Here is a 25764-nt window from a genome sequence, read left to right on the forward strand (position 1 = left end):
AATAAGAACTGATTTGCACATACAATCGGAAATGTTTTTTGTTCTTTTTTTTTGTCTCAAGAGGGAAGGGAGGGTTTACTGTTGGTTGCTGGTGCAGAGGCGATCTAGCTCAATTTGCCGTTGATTGTAATTTTTTATTTCCATTCGATTTGCATGACAATTGGAGCATCAAAGATTCAAAAATGCATTTACAATATAATATCAGTGACAATTCAATTTGAAATTCTGCAGGAGAATTTGCATCGTCTTGAGGTATGTTTCTATCACCCTTTCCAGTCTCGCTAAAGCGATGGAGTTAAAAAAAGAGAAAAAATTACGATCGATGCAGTCTGAATTCAATTTTACTTCCATACCAAAATGTTTGATACCATGACGAGAGTGGTTTTATAGAACAGATATTAGAGCAATATCATTTCTATTTCCAATGTTAATACTCGTGCTCTGCATTGCATGGCTATCGTATACACCCACTATATTTCATCGCATGTGTTTGTGTGCAAGCTTGGAAGATGCACGATCAGTTGTAAGGGCAGGAAAATCCACATTGATCCATAGTTGTGACATTCACCTCTGAAAGCAAGCTAATCTTATCAAACTGGAAGACCAATATGTGATGACACCGTTTGATGCATCCATGCAGATTCCATATGACCTGCACACCAGTAAGTGCACCTCTCATCAATAACTTTGCTACGTCCATGCATGCTACTTTTGTTGATCAAACAACCAGAAACACTGGGGAAAATAATGGAACTAATTTATTTGTTGATCAAGTGATGCAGGACAACTACAGGAAGGAGAGGGAAGGGGGAAGAAGAGGAGGGGAAGAAGAAGAAAGAGGAGAGGAGAGGGGGAGAAGAAGGGAAGGAGGAGAAGAGGAGGAGGAAGAAGAAGACCAATTTTCATTCATTAATTCATTAAACCCTAAACATGAGGATGGACCCATATATATAGGGTCACAAAATAACAAATAAACCCCTACAAATAAAATAATTCCAAAAAGCTCCTAAAATGACAATATGCAAATAAACCCAAATGACAATATGCAAATAAATCCAATCAACATAAAATAAATCAATCTAAAATAAAATCAGGCTGGCTGAATCGGCTGGAATCCGCTGAGCTGGCTGGATCCTGTGGCGACCGGCTGACCTGGCACTAGTGTCCGCACCAACTCTCCTCGGGTGGAAAGAAGTCGACCTCGACGAAAGCGGCTCGGTAAAGCCCCGGTAGTACTCCAACAAGTCCGGGTCAATCGGCGGTATCTCCTCGCGCTGGATCCAAGTGTAGCCGGACCTTGGTCGTCCTCGCCAACGAACCAGAAAATGTTGGATGCCTCCATCACTGGTAAAAACTATTTGCTCGGCTAAAATAGAATCAATATACTCTTTTTGTGCTCGATGAGGGTAAAAGGAAACGAAGATGGCATGGAATCAATAATAGGATAAACATCAGGCGCATGAGAGTGTGCAGCAAAAGAGCCATCAGGGATTGCAACCAAATCTTTAATATTAATAGTAAGGCTATGACCGAAATCAAATGGAAAGTCAATGGCATAGGCGTCAGTGCCATCCTTGTGCAACACCCTAAATGGTCCAATACTAAGAGACTGCAATTCCTTAAGATGGATCATTACGTAACCCCAAGTTTGAAATTCTTTAGCATGGAAATCAGCTTGCATCTTATACTGAGCAGTACATGCATGAATGCCCTTATGGATTTCCTGATACAACTTATGAATGTGTTGTGTAAATGCATATGCAGGCTCAGAAATCCTAACATCAATTTCGATGGGTTGTGCGAGGGCATTTCCAATTACACTCACGGTAGACTGGTCAAACTCGTTATCTGACTGTGCAAGCGAGCTAGGTGGAGTGTGGGTGCATCCTAGGGTTTCAGGTTTGTCATCACACTCTTCCTCAATGTCCTGAATGTCATCGAGGTTTGGTTCATAGATTTGCTCCTCTAAATCATCTATGTCACCTCCCTGCTCTTGCTGAGCAATAACGAAAAATTTGTTCGCACATTGGGAGGTATCGTGACCAAAACCTTGGCATTTGTAACACCGAATTTTGGAATGTGGTTTGGGAGGCTCACCAAGCATTTCCTTGCCATTAGTGTCGCGGCCTGTGACATGGGCAGTAGGAGGGGGCCTATGAGTAGTGGACCCTACAGAAGGTTTGGACCCTAAGGAATTAAGGCCGGTGGGAGTGCTTCGTGTGTCAGGGCACCTTATAAATGTGGACTTAGTGTTCCATCGATTTAGGAGATCGTCTTGGTAGTTAAGGGGCAGGTATTTTTCTTTAAGTCTCTCTTTCATCTCTACCCAATCAGTTACTTCATGTTGATGTCTCCTAGCTAACAGATGTTCGGTACTTTGCCAGAAAAGTTTAGCTCGACCAATGAGTTTCATTCTAGCGAATCGAACTTTTTTGTTCTCAGACAGATTGTACCACTCAAAGAAGTGGTCCATTTCGTGTAACCAATCGGAGAAGACTTTCGGGTCAAGACGACCGTCAAAAGTGGGGGCTTCCACCCTAATGCCTCGCATTATATCTTCATCAGGGTCACGAGGTTCTCTGGGATCTACGGTATGTCGGTGACCTTTATCAACATGAGGAATGGGACCAGGTCCTCTAGGGCGAGGGTAGGCATAATGGTGACCTGGAACAGACCTATGATCAAAGTTTCCCTGCCGAACCGAACCTTGTTGTTCTAGGATTTGTTCTAGGGTATCGTCCTCATCAAGACCCGGTAAATGGGGAGTACTAACCTTTTGGGATTCAATAACCCTTTGAAGTGAAGCCTCCATTGAATCGAGTCGGGCATTAACCTGGGTGGACATTGTGGTTAGGTCATGAATTTGGGCATTGTTTGCTTGGACTTGAGCATTCGTATTTTGGACTTGAATATTAGTTTCGTGGATAGCTTTTAATAGGGCTTCAATTTTGGAATCCATGTCTAGGGGGGACTCAAGATGAGATGCGACACGACCACTACGTAGATGCATAAAATGAATGACAAAATGTATTAGCCGACCAACTATAAAGGTTCCTAAGTAGACCTAATGCATGAAATGAATTCACAATTGCAAAGTAGATGCTCAATATAATCGGAAGCTAACTCAAGCAATTGAAATTGGCTTTGAATTACGTAATAAATTCAGATAAGAAGTTGCAGTCAAATAGTACTAGTTTTCAGTGTGTTGCAGGGCTGCACAGAGCCTAAAAGAACTCCCAAAGATTAGATAGCCCTAAAATTAATAACAAAGATAGGCCACTACTAGGGTTTTGGTGTTGTTTGGAGTGGATGTGTTGAATTTTCAGGAAGCAATATCAATAGAGCACTTAAGAGTTAATTAATTCTAAATTTAGACAAACAAATAAAATTTGCAGTAAAGGAAGAAACCTGACCTGGGTTGGGGTGACGTCCAGAAATGCTGCACAGTAAGTAGGCTTGTCAAACGGCTCCAGTTGGGGTTGATCTCAGCAACACGGCAGGTCGAAATGGGCTCTGCAGTGGCGTTGCAGGCCGACGGGCTTGGGCCTGTGAGGAGGAAATCGGATTGGGCCCGGTGTTTAGGGCCTGAGAGTCGGGCCCGGTGGATTCTTTGGGAGTGCGGGCGCGGGCCCGATGAGAGAATCGGCTCGAGAGAGAAAATGAAGGTGGGGTGGGAGGTGAGGTGGGTTCGGCCGTGAAGGAAGAAGAAAGGGGAGGAGAGATGGGGTTACCCTTGATCCCACAGAGGGGAAGGGAGGGTGCGATCAGTGGAAGAAAGAGGAGAGGAAGGGTTAAGAGAATCGTGGCACGGGGGAGGCGCTGCGTGTGGGTGGCGTAGGAAGGGGGCGGCGCTGCGGTGGAGGCGGAGGCGGTTGCAGCACGGGGGCGGCACTGCGGTGGAGGCGGAGGCGGTCGCAGCACGGGGGCGGCACTGCGGTGGAGGCGGAGGCGGTCGCAGCACGGGGCGGCGCTGCGTGCGGGCGGCAGAGGAAGAGGGCGGCGCTGCGTGCGGGCGGAGGCGAAAACAGCAAGGCGGCGAGGGCGGTGCTGCACGGGAGGTGAAGTGGCGACAGATCTCAACGGTGGCAGGGGCGGCGAGGCCGGAGGGGCGACGGCTGCAGCGGCTAGGGTGGAGCGGCGCTTCACGGGCGGCGGCGACGGCGAGCGAACAGAGGGAGAAGATGAACAGAGGTAAGTTTTTTTTTTTTTTTTGGCACGTGCGGTCACGTGTGTACCTTTTTTCTTTTTTTTTTCTTTTTTTCCTTTTTTTACTTTTACTTTTTTTTTCTTTTTTTTTTTTAACTCGGATCCGTTAGGATCCGGGTTATCGGGTTTGACCCGACCCTATACCCGTTACGGGTTTGTCACGTGAAATCACGTGCGCTTTTTTTTTTTTTTGGCATCCGGGCTACCGGATTCGGGTTAACGGGTTTTGTGACTTACCCGTTAATCTGTTCTTCAACATCCCGATGGGTTCGGGAGGGCAGGCCGATCTCCGCGGCGGTGGCTGCGGGCAGGGGCGGAGGGTCGCGGCGACTGTACTGGCGACGGGAGACTCCGGCAGACGGCGGCGTCCGGTGGCGAGCCGACGGCGAGGCGGTCACGGCTCCGGCAGCGGCTTCCGGCAGCGGCCCCTCTGCGGATCCGACGCAGGTGGCTGATGGCGGTGGTGGACGCAGCGACGGAGGACCTCAGGCGACGAGCTGCGGCGATGGGAAGGAACGGCGGCGTTGCCCCTTCGGGTCCGGCCACGGGCGGTGGCCACAGAGGCGCGGCCGATGGCTCTCGTGGGGTCGCGACGTCTTCTGTTGGTGGACCAGCGGCGGGACGGCGCTGCGAGGTGGAGGCGACGGTGCCGTGCGGTGTAGCCGGCGGCGAGGGGGGGACGTGGTGGCCGCGAGCTTGGCGGCCGGTGGGACGGGCCCGACGAAAGGGGTTTTCCCCTTTTTGCCTCTGATGAAAACGGATCGAGGCTTTAGCAGCAGGGGCAAAGCCAGCCTGCTCTGATACCAAAGCTGATGCAGGACAACTACAGGAAGGAGAGGGAAGGGGGAAGAAGAGGAGGGGAAGAAGAAGAAAGAGGAGAGGAGAGGGGGAGAAGAAGGGAAGGAGGAGAAGAGGAGAAGGAAGAAGAAGACCAATTTTCATTCATTAATTCATTAAACCCTAAACATGAGGATGGACCCATATATATAGGGTCACAAAATAACAAATAAACCCCTACAAATAAAATAATTCCAAAAAGCTCCTAAAATGACAATATGCAAATAAACCCAAATGACAATATGCAAATAAATCCAATCAACATAAAATAAATCAATCTAAAATAAAATCAGGCTGGCTGAATCGGCTGGAATCCGCTGAGCTGGCTGGATCCTGTGGCGACCGGCTGACCTGGCACTAGTGTCCGCACCATCAAGCCACCACATGCGCTCCACACTGGTGCTGTGAATATAGCAACTTGTATGCCATCACCAATGCACCTCAAGAACGCAATCTTCTTGATTAATTAATATGAGGCATACAGTAGCACATCCACATCCAGCAGAAGCATTTGAAGTTGTAAGTTCCATGGTAAAATTTAAATTTTTGACATATGCTTTCACCAAATCATTCCCTGACTTAACAGATCCAATTAAGATATAGTTCTGGAACTTTAAAAAAATAAAATTATGCACCAAAGGCCCATGCCAGGTCGCAACAGTGTCCTCAAGGCTAGGCGTCAGACATAAAAAAATCTGTTGCTCTTGGTCTTTCAATCAGAGAGATTTGCCACCTTTTCAGCAACTCAAGCATTCTGGCTCCTGGTATCGTTGAACGTTATCTGCTTCTGCCTTTATCGTCTTCCTCTTATCTCCTCCCTCTTTGCTGTTTAATTTGTTTTAACCTTCTTTCCAGCACCGGCTGGCATCATGGGTTTGCCATCCTTCCTCGACTCCTCAACTTGGGCCAATATGTTTCTTCCCATGGAGGTGAGAGGTCAACATGGCCTCGCTGTTGCATTTCACCTTGCAAAGGTCACAGAAGTAGCTCGTCTTCTGAACTGTCTGCTGCTGCTTGTCTTCTCTTCAATTCTTCACAGGCCCCCTGCTGTCAACGACTCACCATTTAAGATTTTGTTGGCACCAAATGGTGCTTCTGTGGCTTTGGGTTTCTTGCCTTCAATTAGTGCTTCTCGATTGGCTCTGTGTTTTTTTGCCTCAGAGGCGTTCATCCAGGCCCTGCTTGCTGGTCGCACTCACCTGACAGAGAGCACAACTCCAATCCTTCTGGGATGGCATAGGAAATTCACTGCCTCCAGTAACAGCCACTGCTGTTCTCTTAATCCCAGATAATTTGGGCTTTGATGGTATAAGCTGCAAAATAGACGCAAGTTTGGTTCCATGCATCACGGATAACATATAATTTACCACACGAAACTACAATCCACTAAGAGGGAAAAAATGTTAAATTAAAAGGGAGAATTTAACAAGCTGATTTTAATGGTTACAATACAAAGAGCAGTAGCATATAAATGACACAAATTTTACCAATTCTAATGACAAGAACAACTCAGTTAAATCGTCCAGGCCTCTAAGGAGCAATGCCTTCCTTTAACTTGAATAAATCTTTATTTGTTTACTTTTTAACATTTTGATTGAAATATTTCATTTTATCTAAATAATGGTCAAGATTAGCAGAGCCCATAAAGCATGGCGTAACATAACAGCAGACATGCTTACCTGATAAATAACTGCCTATATTCAATGTTAAAATGCCTAACAAAAAGGGCGGCCTAGTACATGAGGCTCTTATCACTATAGGATCTAGAGAAAGATCGGATGTACACAATCTTACCCTCGCATGCGGAGAGACTGTTTCCATGGTTTAAACCTGTACCTAAGCCATGGAGCAACATTTTTATTTCACCAAAGCTCACCCTCAATGTCAAAATGCCTAATGCTAGAGGCTAAAAAGGCAATTGGGAAAGTGATTATTTCCCTTCTACAGAAACATTTGCCTAGATCCTTTTTCCCATAGTTTTAACAAATTATTTAGCAGAGTTACCGCAACTAAACAGTATCATGTAAACATGAAGCATATATTTTATGAAGGCTGCACATTCCAAACTATACTGGCCTTCAGCAAGGCATCGATCAATCATGTTGATGTGATGCAGAAGCTATGCCCTTCATCGTAAAACTAAAATCCCATGTTTCATCTGGGATACAAACTGGTCACCGGAACACACACCCCATTTCATGCTCCCCAATTAGTATTAAATCAATAGAAGAATTTTAACCCTGCCTCCCCAGTCAGCAATTAATGTTAGTCTTGGCTTTAAAGAAGTTATTTATGAGGCCATCTAAATGAGTTTTTATAGCCCTCTTGATAGCCCCAAAATGGAAGTCAATGAGGAGTATAGTGGTCATGGAAAAAACAGAAACATAATGAACACATCCCTGGTACAGTAAAACATTTATGCTCTCCGAGCCAATTTCCCCCCAAAACACTATACAACATAGTGGTAATATTAGGAATTTTCCTACTGAATTAGCCACATAATCTGATTGAGTCCTTCAGATCACAAAAATAAGTGAAGGAAAACCAGTGAACTGTGAAAATAGAGCATGTGTTCAGGATGGCCAACTTGAAATACCAATTTTGCCAGTGTCAACAAACAGGTGGAATGAGTGTTGACAGCACATCATAAACCAGACAGCCAATCAGATACTGCATTTATATTCCACAACTCAATGACATGTTAGATTAGTGGAGTCATTTTGACCAGATTAGAACAAGAATTGACAGAAGCAAAATACATAAACTGGCCTCCATGGTTGGTCTGTTTTGCATTAAACCTTCAAAATAATTTATGATTCAGGTGCAAAAACCCTTGATTGAACATTAGCATTGAATTTAAATGACCTTATTATCTATGGCAGTTTGTCAAACTTTAAGATCATGCCTTGATATGTAAAACCATTTCCATACATATAGCACAAGGCTTGATGATGATCTTACTGTTTTATTAACAGCGATCTTAAGGTTTAGAATGATTGGTATTGAAATTTCATAGTTCACTGAATAGGCCTGACTCCTGAGGAGAATCCCTCATAACTCACTGAAGTTCCATTTTTCCTTGTTGTCCCCTTTTCCCTTCTTTTCCTCGTCCTCTTTACCACCCTGTTGGTTGGGCACTTTATCTTCTTCAAACTGTGAGCCATGCAAGCCATTCTTTCTCTTCATATCTGAATACCTACAGATCCCTCACTCAAGTGGCCAATTTTATCACTTATATTTTTGCTCCTATAAATTGAAATATGGAATGATCAAACACGTCATGGAACACCATGATTCATTTTGCAATTCCACCATCTAAAAAGACTCTAGATTAACAGAGCTCCTAAAACTCTTAAAATAGCCACAGCATGCCAACTTCTTGAATAACATCAATTATCACCTTTCCCGTTCCAATCATTCACCTTGCTTCTCAAGATGAAATTAATAAGTGAGTGTGGTTTCCATATGTATTACTGATCAACAAAAATCAAAGCTCACTTATTGGCAAGTCAGTCCACAGCTTTTATCAATGAAGCTTGCAACCTCAACCTAATTATATTAAAAAGCAATCACATTCATAAGCTAAACCATACCAATCAATATCATGACAGGTAGGATAATCAAGAAGTTTTCAGAAAAGAAGATTCAAATTCCTAGCAAAAAAAAGAAGAAGATTCAAATTAAAACAAAATTCTAATAGAATAGCTAGCAAAGCATGGAGTCCTAGATCTTTTTTTTGACATAAAAATTTGTCTGATAGTGACCAAAAAAATCTGTGACCTAGAATTACACAATTATAATTCATAATTTCTTTGAACATGAAATACCTTCTCTTGAGTACTCATAAGACTTTAGAAGAACAGAAGAGAAAAAAGATGATTGCAGAATGATAGTGGGAAAAGATACTCTACATGCTTACAATAGGAAATAGTATAATAGGTAATATGACACTTTAAGCATTCCACATTTAGAATATTTGACAAACATTAGCCGCAAGTCTCATGCCTTCTAGAGACTCAACAAGTACTGCTGGAAGAACAGCACCCCCCCGGGAACCCAAAGAAGAAGGGTAGAAATCCGAAAGCAGTTAGCCTTTTCTAGGATCCTCCTTGGACTGGCTTGTATTCTAAAAGTCTGAGAGGCATTATGTCACAGGAAATAAAAGAAAAAAAGATTATTACACCTTACACCAACCCCTCCCAGCCCCTTTCAAGCTGTCCTAATAAGGGCAATAACATAATATGAAGAGTGTCCACATGTACACAATCGCCTTACACCTTAGGGACTACTTTGCAGACACGCTTAGTCTGGTTCAGCCCACTTTGAGATTTAGCACTATATCCACTTACTATTAATGCTAAGTTTGGTCCATGGAATAAGGGCAGGAAAGGAATGGGAATTCTGGTTTTGGCATCATTTTAATGTTTACTTTGCAACACAAGTATCAATTTTCTCTGGAATCACCATTCCTTTAAATAGAAGAATCACGATTCCACTCTTCAAATGATAGGAAAAACCATTCTCATAGGAATGATAAGGAAATATATTTGTGCTATGAACTAACTATCAACAATTATGATATAAAATAAAATGAAATGATATATTTGGTATGGATAACTTAGCAAAATTTATAGTATAAAATTGGAATGGATAATTAGTTAACATTTGAATTTAAAAGCATTAGTATATTAGGATGAACGGTGAAAGTAGAAATAACAGCCATTATAACAGAACAACAACTATTATTTAAAACTCTGTTATGTATAATGTAATACAATGGGAGGACTCCAAAACATATATAATTGGCCATTCCAAAATTTAGATTTATTCCTGGTCAATGGTATAGTTAGGAAATAAATAAAAAATTGATTTCATTTGAATATAACTAACTAAATTAAATACTAGAATAGAATTCTCATTCCCCTTCCATGCATTGGGGCTAAGTTCCATTCCCATTTCAATTATATTTTTTTCAGTTAGATGAAAAACATGGTGTAGGTGAAATTCTTTAAAATTTATGGACCAATCTTGCATATATGCAAGTTTGCTAATATATACTTGCTTCTAGATTATCTCATTCCAGAGTGTATTTTTAACTCTCCCACACCTGACATAATTAGACCCACCAATATTGTAAAATATTTTGGTCAACCAAGATGACATAATATTATTAAATTTTCAAAAGTTAAGAATTATATTAATTATCTCAATTACTTTTAAAAATCATAATTGCTTTCACGATTAGATAATATCAATGTTGTGAGTTTCTTGGTCAACCAAGATGACGTAATACTATTGAATTTCTTAGGAATTAGAATTACTTTCATCAGTTGGATTGATAGACTATGACAAATTGATGTGCACCAACCATTTTTCATCCATCTTGAATTCATTATAAACCTACTTACCTACCCATGACCGATAAAACAAAGGATAGTGAGTAAAGTAGGCTCCCTTTGATGAGAAGGAAGTTTTTCATGGTTGACAAATCAGTTCCTTTCTCTTCTCATTTGCATGTCTTCTCATGTTGCCAGATGAATACTACCTAAAACAACATATCACATTCAGTGACCTGCCAATATAGAGTTGAATAGGATATTTTAGTTACAATAGAGTATCTTTTAATGCTCAGTATATTTTCCTATTATTTCTATACGAATGTATTTTGGTCAACCTGATGAGATGGAATGATTTTTCTTCTTTTTCTTTTTCTGTTTTATTACAAATTTGCATGATTTTGTGTAGCTGAACTAAACCAAACCACAATTCAAGACTAATAGGAAAGATCATATTAAAAAGGTGGACTGGCTAATGTTCGGAATGAGTAAAAATACAACACTGTATCCAATTCAAACAATCAAACCAATCCGAACTAATTTGTTTCATTCAAAATTTTTGAGACTAGATCAACCTGAAATGATTATAATGAAGTGGACCATTTCCAACTTGTTTGGATATGCCATAAACACGGAGATATGCCCAATCAAGTTGGAGAAGACTGCAGAAATTTTGTCTGCGAACCTACTTAAATGGTTCCAAAATTTCTGCAGGATGTGAATATGAAGAAAAATCAAGAAACAATGCTATAGACTGAAATGTAGTTGATAAAAATGTTAGAGAAACAGGTCTACGGTGAATTTTTTAATACTTTCATCTTGGCCATCCTCTGCATGTCACTCACCATGAAGTTTAATAGCAACCAGGTCCCTATGTCAACACATTAGGCACGCAAACAATGATTTTAACAAAATAATTTACGTAATCACCACATCAACCACTTCATATGAACTTTAAATTTATCTCTCTTACCATCTCTCTTCCTATAGCTTGTTACTTGTATTTGCGTGACTAAGAAATGGATGCAACTCTATTTGTCAGTTGTTTCTGCTATTTCAATAGTGAGATATATAAGATTAGATTAAATAATAGAATCACAATAGTTGTGGTTGGCAAAAAACTGCCATATCCATCAGCCACCATAAATGGCTATCATGGTTGCAGTGGAGAGTTACAAAGCCCAAAATATCATAAAAACCTATTATGAATTGATATGTTGCTCCGATATAATGGTTATTGTTAATCCTTCTAACAACTTTTAATAGAAAATGACATTGTTGTGATCAAGCTGTTCATAACTGAAGTTCTTTCGCTCAAATCTACTATTCTGATAAACATACTTTAGCTTTACAATTTTATAACTTCTAACTCAAAAATACTTTTGAATGTAAAATGAACTTTTTTTTGCTAAAGAAAACATTAGGAATTTTAAAACTCAAGATTAATATACTAACATATGGGTCTAAACTCTGTTTCATCAATAAAATTTCAAGTTGAGGCTGAAAGACCGTGCCACGAACATCTCAATGAGGATTAAGTTGGATAAGATGGACATGGTAAATATTCAGTGGATGTCAAATTACACCAATTGGGCAGTGTCCTAAGATTTCCTAAGTAGTGGGACACTTACTGGTCGCCATGGCAGCACACACTTATTCAATGGATGCCAGAGGTCTTGTAGAAGGAAAAATTACTAACAGGAATGGGTAAATTACTTTTGCCATCTATGTCGCACTTTCTTCTGAAAGTCAAAGAGGTACAGGGCAGAGACAATCAATACACATTACTAGGTACATAATTGTAAACAATTTGGATCTTCTCATAAGCCCATCTTTTCGGATTGGAATCTCTAATCTAATTCAGAAGTTCAATCTGAACCCTCATCAGAGTATGACCAAATCCAACTCATAGTCCAGAAGATAGCGAGCAATAATGTATTCATATAACTGGCACTATCAGTTTTATAGCTCCATTGACTGCTAAAAAATTAAAAAAAAATAAGCACCAAATCTGATCCTGAGCTCCAATATAGAGAATAAATTTCACTCTAATATCCAAGCACATAGTACAGAATCAGCATAATATCTAATAGCATAATATTACAATCATGCTAACCTATGGATATTTATCTGACAAATTCCATTTCTCTAAGTCATTAAATATGCAATCGAAAAGAGAGACAGTTTACATAGTAGTACAGCCATTTTTGTCTACAGGCATCTATGCTTGTCAATATTGACACACAATGGGCGACCCTAGGTCAAGGATTTCACAAAAATTTCAATAGGATTGGTCCAATGGTAGGTGTGTGGGTGCAAGGAAGTGGATATTTTGAAAACACTGCAAAAAAGCCTTTAAGAAGTAAGTGCAGGTTCAAGTTTCCAGGGAGTATCGGAATAAGGTAAGCTATCTTAGACAGGTTTCCCGTTGCTATGGATGAGACAGCATCGTATTACTTTTCATTAACTGAGAGTGTAGCTGCCATAGAGAAAACTAACAAGAAATTGCCTCATATATTGCCTTTTTTTTAATAAGATTTTTGAGTTACCATGTCATTTCCACTGAACATGTTTTTCATTTTCCCAAAATACCAGCTAATATGATATCAGTATATGGCTGAGACTTTCAGTCTTTTAATCCACATTCTTAAATGGTCTTTAGAATTATTAAATACTAAACTCAATGCCTCATAACTGCACTTAGCCCTGTTTTTACATATCAGTTGGCATGTCCATATCTTGATTCATATATATTGGCTGAGTTTCCAATATATCTGGGTTCTTTCCCAATTTTGTCAGACTTCCAACATAGCCAAGATAGATCGAGATCTCAATTCATCTGAGTGTTGGAAGAAATTGAAATGGCTGAGATATCCAGTTTCGAGAACCATGTTACGAAAATGTGGTCAAGCATGTATTTCAAAAAATCATCCTTAAAAATGCTTCTTTAAAGGCTCCTTTCATAGGCAAAATAAATACCAAAGGGATCTCGTGACACTATATCTACAGTAATGTTTTTCTCAAAAAAAAGACAGCTTGAATTTTAGGAATGTCACCTGCCAATTCTTATTCCTAGAACACCCTAGACTCCACCAAAGATTGCTGGTCTTTGTAATCGATTTTCCTTTTCTCTTTTTCTAACACTAATGACAAATCCAATTAGAGCTGCTGTTCTTGTCCAACTAAGACATCACATTGGATCTTATCTAATCAAATATCGGCAGACTTTCTATAACACTACTCTTAATGCATTGGATAGACAGCCATGAATACCGACTAAAAGGCACACTTCTTATCTCTTCAAAATAATATCCAAATTAATACCAGTGAGACCATAAATACCTTTAAGGGTGTTTACATGTTGAGTTGGTATAGTCTCATATCGATTCTAGACACATGGGTTCAATCCCACCCTTGCCCCAATTTTTGGCGGGTTTCCACTAATCCTAGTTCTCCAAAAAAAAAAAAACATAGATATCTTTTCTTTTGGCCGATTTCTCCTTAAAAGTTCCATATTAATTTCAAGCCTATATTCAATGGAGCACCACCTAGTTGACTTGCTATTTCTGATATGACAAGGATGATTGGTGCAATTCATGTGATTGGTGGCTTTTTTAAAGGTAAAATTCACATTTTTCCCCTGTCGCACCAGTGCCACTTCAAATTGAGCCATATGACAAGTGCACTATAGCATTTTCTTTCCTTTTAGTTATATAGGGCTAACTAATGTGTAGGAAAATGTTTAATTATATAAATGTTCCCAAATAAAATTTCTTCTGTGTCTATATTGTGTTTTTACACAATGCATCTTGTGAAGTTGCCTTCGCAATTAAATTTACAACCAACCACTTTCTGTATATGTGTGTATATGTATGTATTAATGTACATATGTATGTGTGGGTGTATACATGTGCGCGTGTGTATGTGTGTATATCTATCTATCTATCTATCTACATACATACACACATACACAAACACGCACACACACACATATATGTATGTATATGTATAATTCCACAGTGGTTTCCAAACTAAACCCAAAAATATTAAATGTATAATTTCATGCATAGATTTATTTTGTGTTTCTCTTGACCATATAGAGTGAAATATTACTGTGGATTTATTAGATAAACAGCCTATAAAGCACAAGATAATGATTATCCATTTTGCGTTGCATGGACAATTCTACGATATCACAGATATAGTGCACATTTTTTGTTTATTACTTCTTGTAAAAAATTTAAGTTACGATTTATCTATGTTTCCAATCTCTTGTGCATTGCTCGTCCTCAAATACTAGTCATGCTAAAAGTTTAAAGAATCATTAAAGACAAGGGAGGTTTTTGAATTTCAATGAACGTTCTCACTATAAAGAAGCAGAGATTTAATATGAAATGCGGTGGCTAAAACAGCTTGAGGAATCATATAAACATAGAGAATTGGAAATTATGTATAAAGAAAAGTGCAGGGAATAAACAACTCTAAAAGGTGACACCTCAGGCTGATGCTGAGGCAGAGGCAGCTTCCTTCCCACCACCGGTTTGGAAGGAACTGGAGGTGGAGGTGACCACTCGTGAACCTTATCTTCTGGATACGGAGGCACCCGAGGGGGCCCAAACCTGTCCCGTATTCTAGCTTCCGGACCAAACTGCATCCCACGCCCGAGGCCCGCCTCAGGGTGCACCCAGGCCCTCGCCACCGAGGAGTACCTCTCCATCTGAAGCCATCTCGTGGCCATTGCGCGCTCGAGCTCCAACTCCCTCCTAACTTCTTCCTCCAAGATCCTCCTTTGGGCGATATCCCTCGCAATGAGTTTCCTCCCGGATCAGCTCCTTCTGGAGCTCTCGCCGCAGGACTTCTCTGGACGGGATCGGATGGATTAAATCGCCTCTTCTGATGTCTCCAACCACGTCAATGTAGCCCGCTGATCAAGAAACACAGAGCAAGAACCGAACTTTATTTCTTGATCAAGAAAATAAACATCAAAATGATCGAAAAACCGAGGGTTCTCTCACCGCGCAATGCCTTTTCGGTGAAATAGCCATTGAAGGAGGCGAAGGACGAGGAGGAGAAGAGCAAGCGATCGCGGTCTTCCGCGGCTCGATATCTATAATCCATGGGAGCAGAGGCGGAGACGTCAGAGAAGGAGCGACGGATAGGATTAGGGTTTGGGAGTGAAGGGAAGGGAGGGAGAGGTTGCGTGTCGGAAGGATTGGCGAAAACCCTAGCCCTCGAACTCGAAGGAAAGGGGAAGGACGACGACTCCGAGGGTTCCACTTCCATGGAATGGATAACGAGAGTGCGAGACCAAAAGGGGGAAATAAGAGGGCAGCGGGCGGGAGATTTGCCCGTCGTGGAGTAATTTGGTAATTAGATTTCAGGACTCGGGTTAGTTTGGGGATCCAGTTTATTACAGTGGCTGCCTACAGGGTAGTTCTAAATACACCCCCCCTATTGCTCAGGACACCCCCCAAAAATTAAAAAAAAAATACCCAAACTAACCTTTAGTGTAATTACCATATTGCCTTGAAATTTTCTCAGTACACCCCCCTTCCTCCTCCTCCGTTTCGTGCTCCGTTCGGCACTGGATCGCCGAACAAAATGCTTCTGTTCGGCTGAACGGTGCCGAACAGAAGGCTTCTGTTCGACGATCCAGTGCCGAACAGAAGGCTTCTGTTCGGCAACCCTCAACCGAACAGAATCCTTCTGTTCGGCGGAGGGGAGGGGAGGAGGGGTAGGAGGGTGGGGAGGAGGCGGCGGAGGGGGGAGGGGTAGGAGGGGTAGTTGGAGGAGGGGGAGGTGGAGGAGGAGGAGGAGGAGGGGGAGGTGGAGGAGAAGGGGGAGGAGGGGTAGGAGGAGGAGGAGGAATGGGAGCAGGGAGGAATAGGGGGTGGAGGAGGAGGAGGCAAAGAAGGGGAAGAAGGCGGAGGGGGATGCAGAGTAAGAGGGGATGGGGATGGGGGGCGGAGGTAGAGGGGTGGAGGAGTAGGAGGAGGGAGGAGGGAGGAGGGAGGAGGAGGAGGAGGGTGAATAGGCGGAGGAGGAGGGGAGAGGGATGAGGGGGAGGCAGAGGTGGGCGGGAAGAGGGGGAGGGGGAGGAGGAGGAGGGGGGAGGAGGAGGAGGGGAGAGGGATGAGGGGGAGGCAGAGGTGGGCGGGAAGAGGGGGAGGGGGAGGAGGAGGATGAGGAGGGGGGAGGAGGAGGAGGCAGAGGCGGGGGGTGGGGAGGCGGGGGTGGGGAGGGTGGGGGTAATTTAGGAATTTTTAATTTTTTAGGGGCGTCCTTAGCAAATGGGGGGGTGTAGAGAGTATTTAATTTTTTTTTTAATTTTTGGGGGGTGTCCTGAGCAATAGGGGGGGTGTATTTAGAACTACCCCTGCCTACAGTACGGAAAGAAATTGATCAGGGCCCAGAAATTTGCTGTTGCTGCTGATAATAATAATAATAATAATAATAGTAATAATATATTATAATATTATTAATAGATTATTATTAGTAATATTGTTTACAAAATGGGTCAATGTAGGTCTAAATAGAAAAAAGTTTCTTGTCTTTTTTATTTTATTTTATGTAAACTCCTCTTCTCGAGAAAAAAGTCTCAAGAACTAATAAACACAATAAATACTTAAAAACTTGCTTGATTCGCATGAAACGGGAAAAAAGTAAAAATATTTTTTTATTTATTTAGAATTTAAAAAAGATAGAAAAGTAGTTTTTTAGAATAAGATTTTTATATTTTATGAGAAAAAACCTCATGAGGAGCATAGAAAAGCTACTTTTTCACTTATTGGGAATTAAAATGTTTTTCTAAAACTATCCTTAAGCCATTAAAATTCTTGGTTAAAGTTTTTTTTCTTTATTAAGAATAAAACGGATATTTTACACAACTTTCTCAGAAAAGTAGATACTCGACCAAACATAAGCCACTCTGAAATATACTACTTTTCCATGGTCAACAAAATATGCCAAAATCATTTTTCCAAATATCATATTTAGCTTCTCAGGAGAAAAAAAAAATCCGATGAGAGAAAATTCTTTCTGCGAACCAAACGAATCCTAATAGTCATTAATGCACATCCAGGTTAGCTACAACTCACTAGAAGGACCAACTAATTAGAGTTCACCATGATGCTAGAACATAGTTGATCAGGAGCGGTCACTTGGCGAGCCCTGCGTCATGCAGCCAAATTCGCATATCATGAGCTCCTCACGGTTGACTGCATCCTAGCTAGAGACCATAGTGATCACCGAAATCCTACCGATGTGATAGACAGAACGTCATCCGCGTGCAAGACATTCACATCGAATATCCAGACCATACTAAGGCCAACCATTTCTAATTGGCCCACAAATCCTAATTCTTCGGTGGTAGGTAAGCTTCTTCGTCCTTACAATCAGCAAAAAGTGAGAACCAAGGAGCTAAGTACTCAAGACACCCTAAGAGATTATGAGAGAACCTCCTTCTGTTTTTCAAGCATCATCCTAACTTAGGCCCTGTTTGGAGGAGCTTTTGGAGGGCCAGAAAGCACTTTCTGGCCCTCCAAAAGTACTTTTAGATGAAAAACTATGTTTGGTAAATTTTTCAAAAAGCTGTTTCAGCTTTTGCGGGAAGCTGAAAACAGCTTTTGGGAGAAAGCTCCAATTTGGAGCTTTTAGGAGGAAGCTGTTTCAGTTTTTTCGGAAAGCTGTATTTTTGACAAAAATGTACATATTAAAATAACATAATTACATAGTTTATCCCTGTATAAACCTAAAAATCTGCTGGAGCCAAGAACCCAAGCCGTCAGACTCCCTTCCGTAAGAAAAGGTATTTTTCTTTTCAATTTTTGTATGCATCTCTTGAACCACATTTTAGAAGAAAAAAATTTTATTCCTTTTCCATACCTTTCAAAATCAATCTATTGTTTTTTTTTTAATCATCAACCTCGCGGCCCACGCTGAGGTCCTCCTCGAGCGTGGACCACGAAGAAGAGCTCCTGAACCGCGGAAAATTATTTTATGGGAAATTATTATGGAAAATTATTTTATACTAATAATTATAATATTTTATACCTTTATTTTTGTATTATACTATAAATATAATATCATATCATATAATATCATAATATATTAATATGTTATTTTAAATAATTTAATATTATGTTATATTATGAAAAATTAATTTATACTAATAATTATAATATTTTATACCTTTATTTTTGTATTATACTATAAATATTATATTATATTACATTACATTATAATACATTAATATGTTATTTTAAATAATTTAATATTATGTTATATTACTAAATATTAATTTACTCTAATAATTATATTACTATTATGCTATATTAACATAATATTATTTTATATTACAATAATATTATACTATATCGTATATTTATGTATTAATTTATGTTATGTTTTATTATGTTCTGTTGTATAATACTATGCAATGTCCTTTATGGTAATTTTGTCATATAAAAGTACTTTCTCAGTTTATTTACCAAACACAAAACAAAGTAGCACAGCACTTTACGAATGTAGTTACCAAACAGCAAACAGCTTTTTATAACAGCTCTACTTCAACAGCTCTACTTCCAACGGCTCTACTTCCAACAGCTCTACTGCCAACAGCTTCCCCAAACAGGGCCTTAAGCATCGGAGAGGCCCCCACTAGATACGCTCTGTTTAGAGGACTTGTCCTTTTGCATTGTTTCAAGTTAGAGTGTGGCCACCCTACGGGGACATTGGTAATGGTCGTACGCCCCGCACCCTCTCCAATTATGATCGGAGAAACCGAGCTCTTCAGTGTCTCATCGCGGTGCCTAAGACGGCCAGTTCTAAGTGGCATCCATCATCATTATCTTTCATTTTTTTAACTTTATTTAACCACATCATTAGGGCCATAAAGATCGCCATCATCACCGTCGCACTTGAGCCCCTAATTATTTTAACGTACCAAGATATCTTCCTCCGACTCCTTATCTAGTAGGTTGCAAACAGCTCCATTCGAACATTAGATGGTAGGGACAACACTTTGAGACTTCTCAAATGATTTGGACGAGGAAGAAGAATATGAAGAAGGAAGAATGAAAACACTCAACCCATCTAATCTAGATCATACAATGTTCAGTAGACGTCAAACTTAAAAGTTGAGATTCTATTTGCCTCTAGGCTTTGACAGTCACAGTAGGAGCAAGAGATCTCAATTTTGGAGTCTCAAGTCTGTCTGATCTCGGTCGTTTTTCTCTGATTCCATGTTCAAGCCAGAACAGCCAATCCAGTTCGCTCGAAAGCTTGCATCCCGCAAGTTACTAAGTTAAGCGTGTCCTCTAGTAAATAAAGGCAGATCTCCTTATTCCCAAGCCTCCTCGTCTCCCCCCCCCATGTCGAGCACGTCGGACCCCGCCTGTTAGACTTCCCACCCACATTCTCCCAGGCCGAGGCGAGCTCAAGAAGAAGAAAACCGGAACCAGGAATAATATGTATATATATAGACCAGAACCGGAGAGAAGGGGGAAAGGAAGGAGGAGAAAGAGGAGAAGGTGAAGCTACGCGGAGATGGGTGCGTGCTGTATATTTCTGGAGATCCTGTGCGCCATGCTGCTTCCGCCTCTCGTCGTCTTCTTCCGGCACGGCTGCTGCAGTGTACGCTCCCTCGCCCCGTCCGACTCCCCCTCCCTTCTCTCCACGCATTCATATTCTTGAAGGATGGAAATCGCTAATAACCTTCTTATCTTCTTCCTTTTTCTTTTGTAACAGCTGGAGTTCTGCATCTGTTTGGTCCTGACATTCCTGGGGTACATCCCTGGGATGATATTCGCTGTCTACGTGATCGTGGCCGTCGATCCCGACCACCATCGGCGGGAATACTATGAGCCCATCAATCCGTATCAGGTTAACAATAGAAAACAAGCATGTCCAAAAATTTTCAGCTGCGTGGGGTATTTCAGTGTTTAGTCTTGCATGAGTTGAACTCTGAAGTGCTTAAAAAAAAAAATCTAAAGTGCAAGAGATAATACTGTGGGCAGTTGTGGAGACATTCACAAAAGTTATTTTTATTTTGCATAATATGATTTTCTTTTTCATATGGGAGTTTATTCCTGTCCTTTTTTAATTAAAAAAAATACTGCCGTAATGCGATTTATATCAGTATTTTTCTTGGTAATATAATCATATTTTTTAAAAGAAAATTTCAATTGTCAAGTCTTGCCATCCTTCAACTTTAAGAATGAGAATTCTTTATTTAATTTTCTTCTGCAAGTTTTATTATTATATGTTCGTTAAAGTATTTTGATAATTGCTTAGGCATGCTACTTTATACTTGCTTTTTGTTTTTCTCTATGTAAGTATGTTCTCTGTCTGAGCGAGATACTTGTACATAAACATTAATCTGACTTCAACTTGCAGCCGTCTGTGGCGTAGAAATTATGTCATGAATTTGGCATCTGGAATTCTGTTTGTTTATAATGCATGAAATCTTTGACCTGTGACCATCAAATGACTTTACCTCCTTTTGCACCTTAAAGCATTTTTGTTCTGATTTTTTTTGTGTGAAATTTGTAATCTGACTCGCTGTGGCCAGCATTTTTAATGAACAAGTAACTCGGTGTGACTAGCGAGTTATTTGTACAAAATCATTGATCTTTATTCTGACTTCAACTGGTAGTCATCTGTGGCATGGAAATTATACGATGAGATTGGCATCTGGAACTCTGTTTTTAATGCATGAAAGCTTCTACGTGTGATCAGCAAATAGCTTTACCTCCTTTTGCCACCTTAAAGAATTTTTATTCTGATTTTTTTTTGTGAAATTAATATGTGTCATGACAAAATTGTATATTTTGTTTTTTTCTTAGTTTATGTTCTTAACTCTTTAATTTTTCTCTGACATTTGATACTGCTGTTGTGATCTAACAGGCAGGACCTGCTCCTGCGCTAATCAAGGCTGAAGTGCCATTGTCTGCCCGGAGAGGCAATCTCTCTGAGAAAGAACAGGTTCTGAAAACAGTAAAGGGGTAATGGATGTGAATGCTCAGTTTAGCCTGCTGGGAAATATTAATATGCTTTTAGTCCCTGGAAAGTCTGATAGATATTTGCATTATTAGTTATCCTGAAATTATTCTCTTACTATTTGCATCTTCCTTTTTATTGTCCTTTCCTTTATTTAATTGCTATTGTACTATGCAATGGAAGCACCCTGAATCAGTGTAATACATATTACCTGTTTATTTTTATGCAGTATACTGAACAACTTGACACCGGAGAAATTTGATGATCTCAAGAGTCAGCTGATCGATGCAAGAATCACCACACCTGATGTTCTAAAGGTAGCAATGTTTTTTGTACAATTTAAGAACCTTTTCTCATAAAAAATGTGATATGGTATTGTTGGGTACCTGACTTCCATTTGCAAAATTTATCCGTTTAACAAACAAATGCTGCAGGGTGTCATCATGCTTATATTTGAGAAAGCAGTTTTGGAACCTACCTTCTGTCCCATGTATGCTCAACTGTGTTCTGATCTAAATGAAAAGCTTCCGCCATTTCCTCTAGAAGAACCTGGGGGAAAGGAGATCACATTCAAGCGGATACTCTTTAACAGTTGTCAGGAGGCCTTTGAAGGTTCTGACGATCTGAGGACCGAGGTTAGAAAGTTGACTGGCCCAGATCAAGAAATGGAACGTATGGATAAAGAAAGACTAGTGAAGCTCCGTACACTTGGGAACATCTGCCTGATTGGGGAGCTTATAAAGCAAAAAATGGTGCCTGAGAAAATAGTTCATCATATCGTTCAGGTTTATATATATTTTCCTTCTCTCGTAATCGATTCTTTCTAACATCTGAAGACATTTTATTTTGATAGAAATGCCTAATGCAGCTAGTGCAAACAGGAGTTACTGGGAGATGATGGTGAGACATGCCCTGCTGAGGAAAATGTTGAGGCGATCTGTCAGTTTTTCAAAACCATTGGTAAGCAGCTGGATGAGAGCCTGAAGTCTCGTCGCTTTAATGATGCCTATTTCAACCAGTTGAACGAGCTGACGACAAATCCCCAGCTCGCACCACGGTTGTGGTTCATGGTTCGTGATGTTCTTGATCTGCGTGCCAACAACTGGGTTCCCCGACGATAAGAGGTTAGCTTTCCAAATCCATTGATTTCAGCAAAATTCTCTTTGGGAATTTAGACTCTCTTGAAATTAAAATCCAAAAGAAAAATGATGTATTAGGTTCACAGGCGGCATGCATCACTGAAAGATACAGAAGCAAAACCATCTGGTCAGGCAATATTAGGTTCACAGGCGGCATACATCACTGCCTGCAAGAATATTCTCTCCTGAATAGTAGCAGTGCTATCTCATCAAAAAAAGAATACTAGTAGTGCTAACTTCCGGGACTCTGGTTAAACCGAAACTCGCCTCGTTTCTTTTTTTTTGTAAGTGGAGATTTGAGGAACAAGAAATCTTCTTGAGTTGTATATTTTTTGAAAGTCTTCATGAGTGTTTATTATTGTTCGAAGATGATGGGAAAAGGGTGCCATGAATTTGTTCTTGAGCCACAGCTTAATTTTGCTTGAAACTCAAGAAAAACAGGGCTGAAAATATTTGATGCTTTATAGTATTTAGTGCTAGATTTTTGTCATATCGTTTTAGGTTTCTCTTGCTCGACTGGCCAAGGCTATCATAATGGGCATCCTGTTTGATGTTTGACAAAAATCTCGCTGAATCTAGATTTTAAATCCATTCTTCTGTAGTCATCAGGGATCTTGCACTCGAGGAAGTAACAGCTGGTTTCCCTTGTTTTCCTGTCTGCAGATCAATTTATATTAGTTATTAGCTTTTGGCTTCTCAATATATATATGCTAAAACAGATAATTTATACAATTCTAATACGGATACATCTAACAAAATCAGAAAATAATAAGTTCTGGAGCCGAAGAAGGAACATATTTCTAAGAATCAGCTTGCCAAAAAAAATCAAGTGAGAGAAAAATTCTTCCTGCAAATTAATGAATTCTAATAACCATTAATGTGCATCTAGATCAGCCACAACTCACTAGAAGGATCAATCAATTAGAGTTCATCTTGGTAGGTTAAAATAATTAGGAGCCAAGTGGCCACACTCATGATCAACCACTCATTTGAGACGTCTCAAATGATTTGGACGCGGAAGAAGTATATGAAGAAGGAAGATCTAAAACAATCAACCCATCTAATCTAGAACATACATACAATGTTTAGAACACGTCAAACTTAACGTTGAGATTCTATTTGCCTCTAGATCTCGGTCGTTTTTCTCTGATTCCATGTTCTAGCCAGAACAGCCAATCCAGTTCGCTTGAAAGCTCACATCTCACAAGTTATTAAGTTAAAAGCGCGTCCTCTAGTAAATAAAGGCCATCTCTTTATTCACAAGCCTCCTCCTCTCTCCCCACGTGTCGAGCACGTGGGACCCGCCTGTAAGACTTTCCACCCACATTTTCCGATCATCCGCACCATCGCACACGAACGAACGGCCCAGAAGCGAGCTCAAGAAGAAGAAAACCAGAGCAAGCCGGAGAGAAGAGGGAAAGGAAGGAGGAGAAGGTAAAGCGAAGCGGAGATGGGTTTATGCTGTAGATTTCTGGAGATCCTGTGCGCCATACTGCTGCCCCCTCTCGGCGTCTTCTTCCGGCACGGCTGCTGCAGTGTACGCTCCCTCCCCCCGTCCGACTCCCCCTCCCTTCTCGCCACGCATTTGTATTTTTGAAGGATGGAAATCGCTAATAACCTTCTTATCTTCTTCCTTTTTCTTTTGTAACAGCTGGAGTTCTGCATCTGTTTGGTCCTCACCATCCTGGGGTACATCCCTGGGATGATCTACGCCGTCTACGTGATCGTGGCCGTCGATCCCGACCACCATCGCCGGGAATACTATGAGCCCATCTATCCGTAGTAGGTTAAGGGGCTTCTTCACCTTTATACCCTCCATTTCATCTTGCGCTTTTTTTTTCCCTTCTAAAAACATGTTTTCCATCGAATGCCAGTGACCTGTGAATGCTGGATCTCATTATGCTACCATGTATTCTCGAATTAATAAAATCTTCTTTGTTAATTTAGTCAGTGTTTTTTTTATAATTGGGTTTGAGTTGTGGGTACGGATTATGGAATCATCTCTCTCTCTCTCTCGATATTTGTGGTTGATTGCAGCATTAGATGATCTCTGATTTAACTCTGAATTAGTAATTGTGTTATATAATGGAAAGTTGGAAACTTTTTTTTATATATAAGATTTGGGGAAGCAGCACAAACAATTCAATGGTACTTTTTTCATGATCGCACATGGTAACTCAGGCATCATGAGCTGGAATTCATGCACCACTATATCTGGGAATTATTTTTATATATTGGATTTGATGATGGAGGTGTGTGCGCCATCAAATAATCATCATTAGCAAGCACAAATTGAGGGCATTTAGATTAGTCCTTGTGGGGGGAAGCAATTAAAGAAACGATCCAACATTGGATTTGTTGTTGATTGGAAGAGAAGCAAGATGTCCATATATAGCATATGGCTGAACTAAATGAGTGCAACAACAATAACAATTGTTTGTCCACAATATTGGTACTTGATTGATCAACTACTAGTTATATTCATGAGAATATAAGGTGAATATAAGGCAAGTGCTGGTGAAGAATATAAGGTGGCTTTCACGAGACTGGTAAGGTGGCTTCCTTAAGCTAGTGGATGTCTTCACCATCAAGAGATGAGATATCATTTGTGCATGTATATGCTGATTGATTAAAGATTAAAGTGATATGATGTGAGTGTAGCCAAGATTCTAACCAACAAGGAGGCATACGGTAACGTTTTTAGAGTTATATGGTATTACTAAGATTAGAGAAGAGAATTAATCAGGACTACAGCTCAGCCTGTTCTAACCAAGTCTTGGGATGTGAAAAAGATCCTCCTTTCTCCTCAGTCAAGGGATTAGAGATTGATTTTTAGTTATGCGTCTCGAGTATTAGAGTTATATTGGCATGATTTGTTAAAGAGATAAGTAAGCTTGTGGCATTCCAAAGTATCTCCAAACCAAGAAAATCTTGTTTCTTGACATGATCCTTTCCAGTGATCCCTGTGCTAAAGCTAGATTTGGTAGACTATATTAGCTATGACAAAATAGAAAGGCATTATATTATCTAGCTAGACCAAACAAAATTGATAATTGGATCTTATTAGCTTGTATTCTGATAAATAGGGCTGTACTCTAACAATCAGATCAACCTTACAGAGTATGTGCTAGATCTTTCCATCCTTTTTGGAGTCTATAAGCAAAGTGCATTGCAAACTTCCCATAGGGCCTGGTAGTTGCCCCACGGACTTGTTTCTTTATTTTGCCATGCATTTTTTATGTTGAACT

At 40.3% G+C, this 25764-nt stretch overlaps 2 protein-coding genes and 1 long non-coding RNA gene across 5 annotated transcripts; 2 read left to right on the forward strand and 1 right to left on the reverse strand.

Moving 5' to 3' along the window:
- Positions 1–35: 35 nt before the first annotated feature.
- Positions 36–15800, reverse strand: LOC113462948 (uncharacterized). Of its 3 annotated transcripts, none has more exons than XR_015971544.2 (3): positions 15395–15800; positions 5777–15303; positions 36–652 (listed from the first exon to the last, which is right to left on the reverse strand). It is a non-coding gene; the product is annotated as an uncharacterized LOC113462948 (long non-coding RNA). The 3 variants fall into 3 exon arrangements; XR_016397858.1 differs by lacking the exon at positions 36–652 and having other exon boundaries at positions 5129–6356; positions 10452–15303; XR_015971543.2 differs by lacking the exon at positions 36–652 and having other exon boundaries at positions 5129–10588; positions 14875–15303; positions 15395–15733.
- Positions 15801–19475: 3675 nt separating this feature from the next.
- On the forward strand, positions 19476–23031 carry LOC149751669 (eukaryotic translation initiation factor-like). Its single transcript, XM_089926274.1, has 7 exons — positions 19476–20012; positions 20127–20261; positions 21285–21382; positions 21607–21694; positions 21812–22162; positions 22259–22501; positions 22595–23031. The coding sequence occupies exons 1-6, from the start codon at positions 19926–19928 to the stop codon at positions 22496–22498; spliced, it is 999 nt and encodes a 332-aa protein (XP_089782400.1). The 5' UTR covers positions 19476–19925; the 3' UTR covers positions 22499–22501; positions 22595–23031.
- An 826-nt stretch (positions 23032–23857) lies between these two features.
- On the forward strand, positions 23858–24466 carry LOC103710441 (hydrophobic protein OSR8-like). Its single transcript, XM_026805938.4, has 2 exons — positions 23858–24053; positions 24168–24466. The coding sequence occupies exons 1-2, from the start codon at positions 23967–23969 to the stop codon at positions 24297–24299; spliced, it is 219 nt and encodes a 72-aa protein (XP_026661739.1). The 5' UTR covers positions 23858–23966; the 3' UTR covers positions 24300–24466.
- The last annotated feature ends 1298 nt before the right edge of the window (positions 24467–25764 follow it).

The sequence above is a fragment of the Phoenix dactylifera genome, chromosome 11 (genome assembly GCF_051530095.1).
Source record: "Phoenix dactylifera cultivar Ajwa chromosome 11, Ajwa_hap1_PhDact_Kaust_v1.1, whole genome shotgun sequence".
NCBI lineage: Eukaryota > Viridiplantae > Streptophyta > Magnoliopsida > Arecales > Arecaceae > Phoenix > Phoenix dactylifera.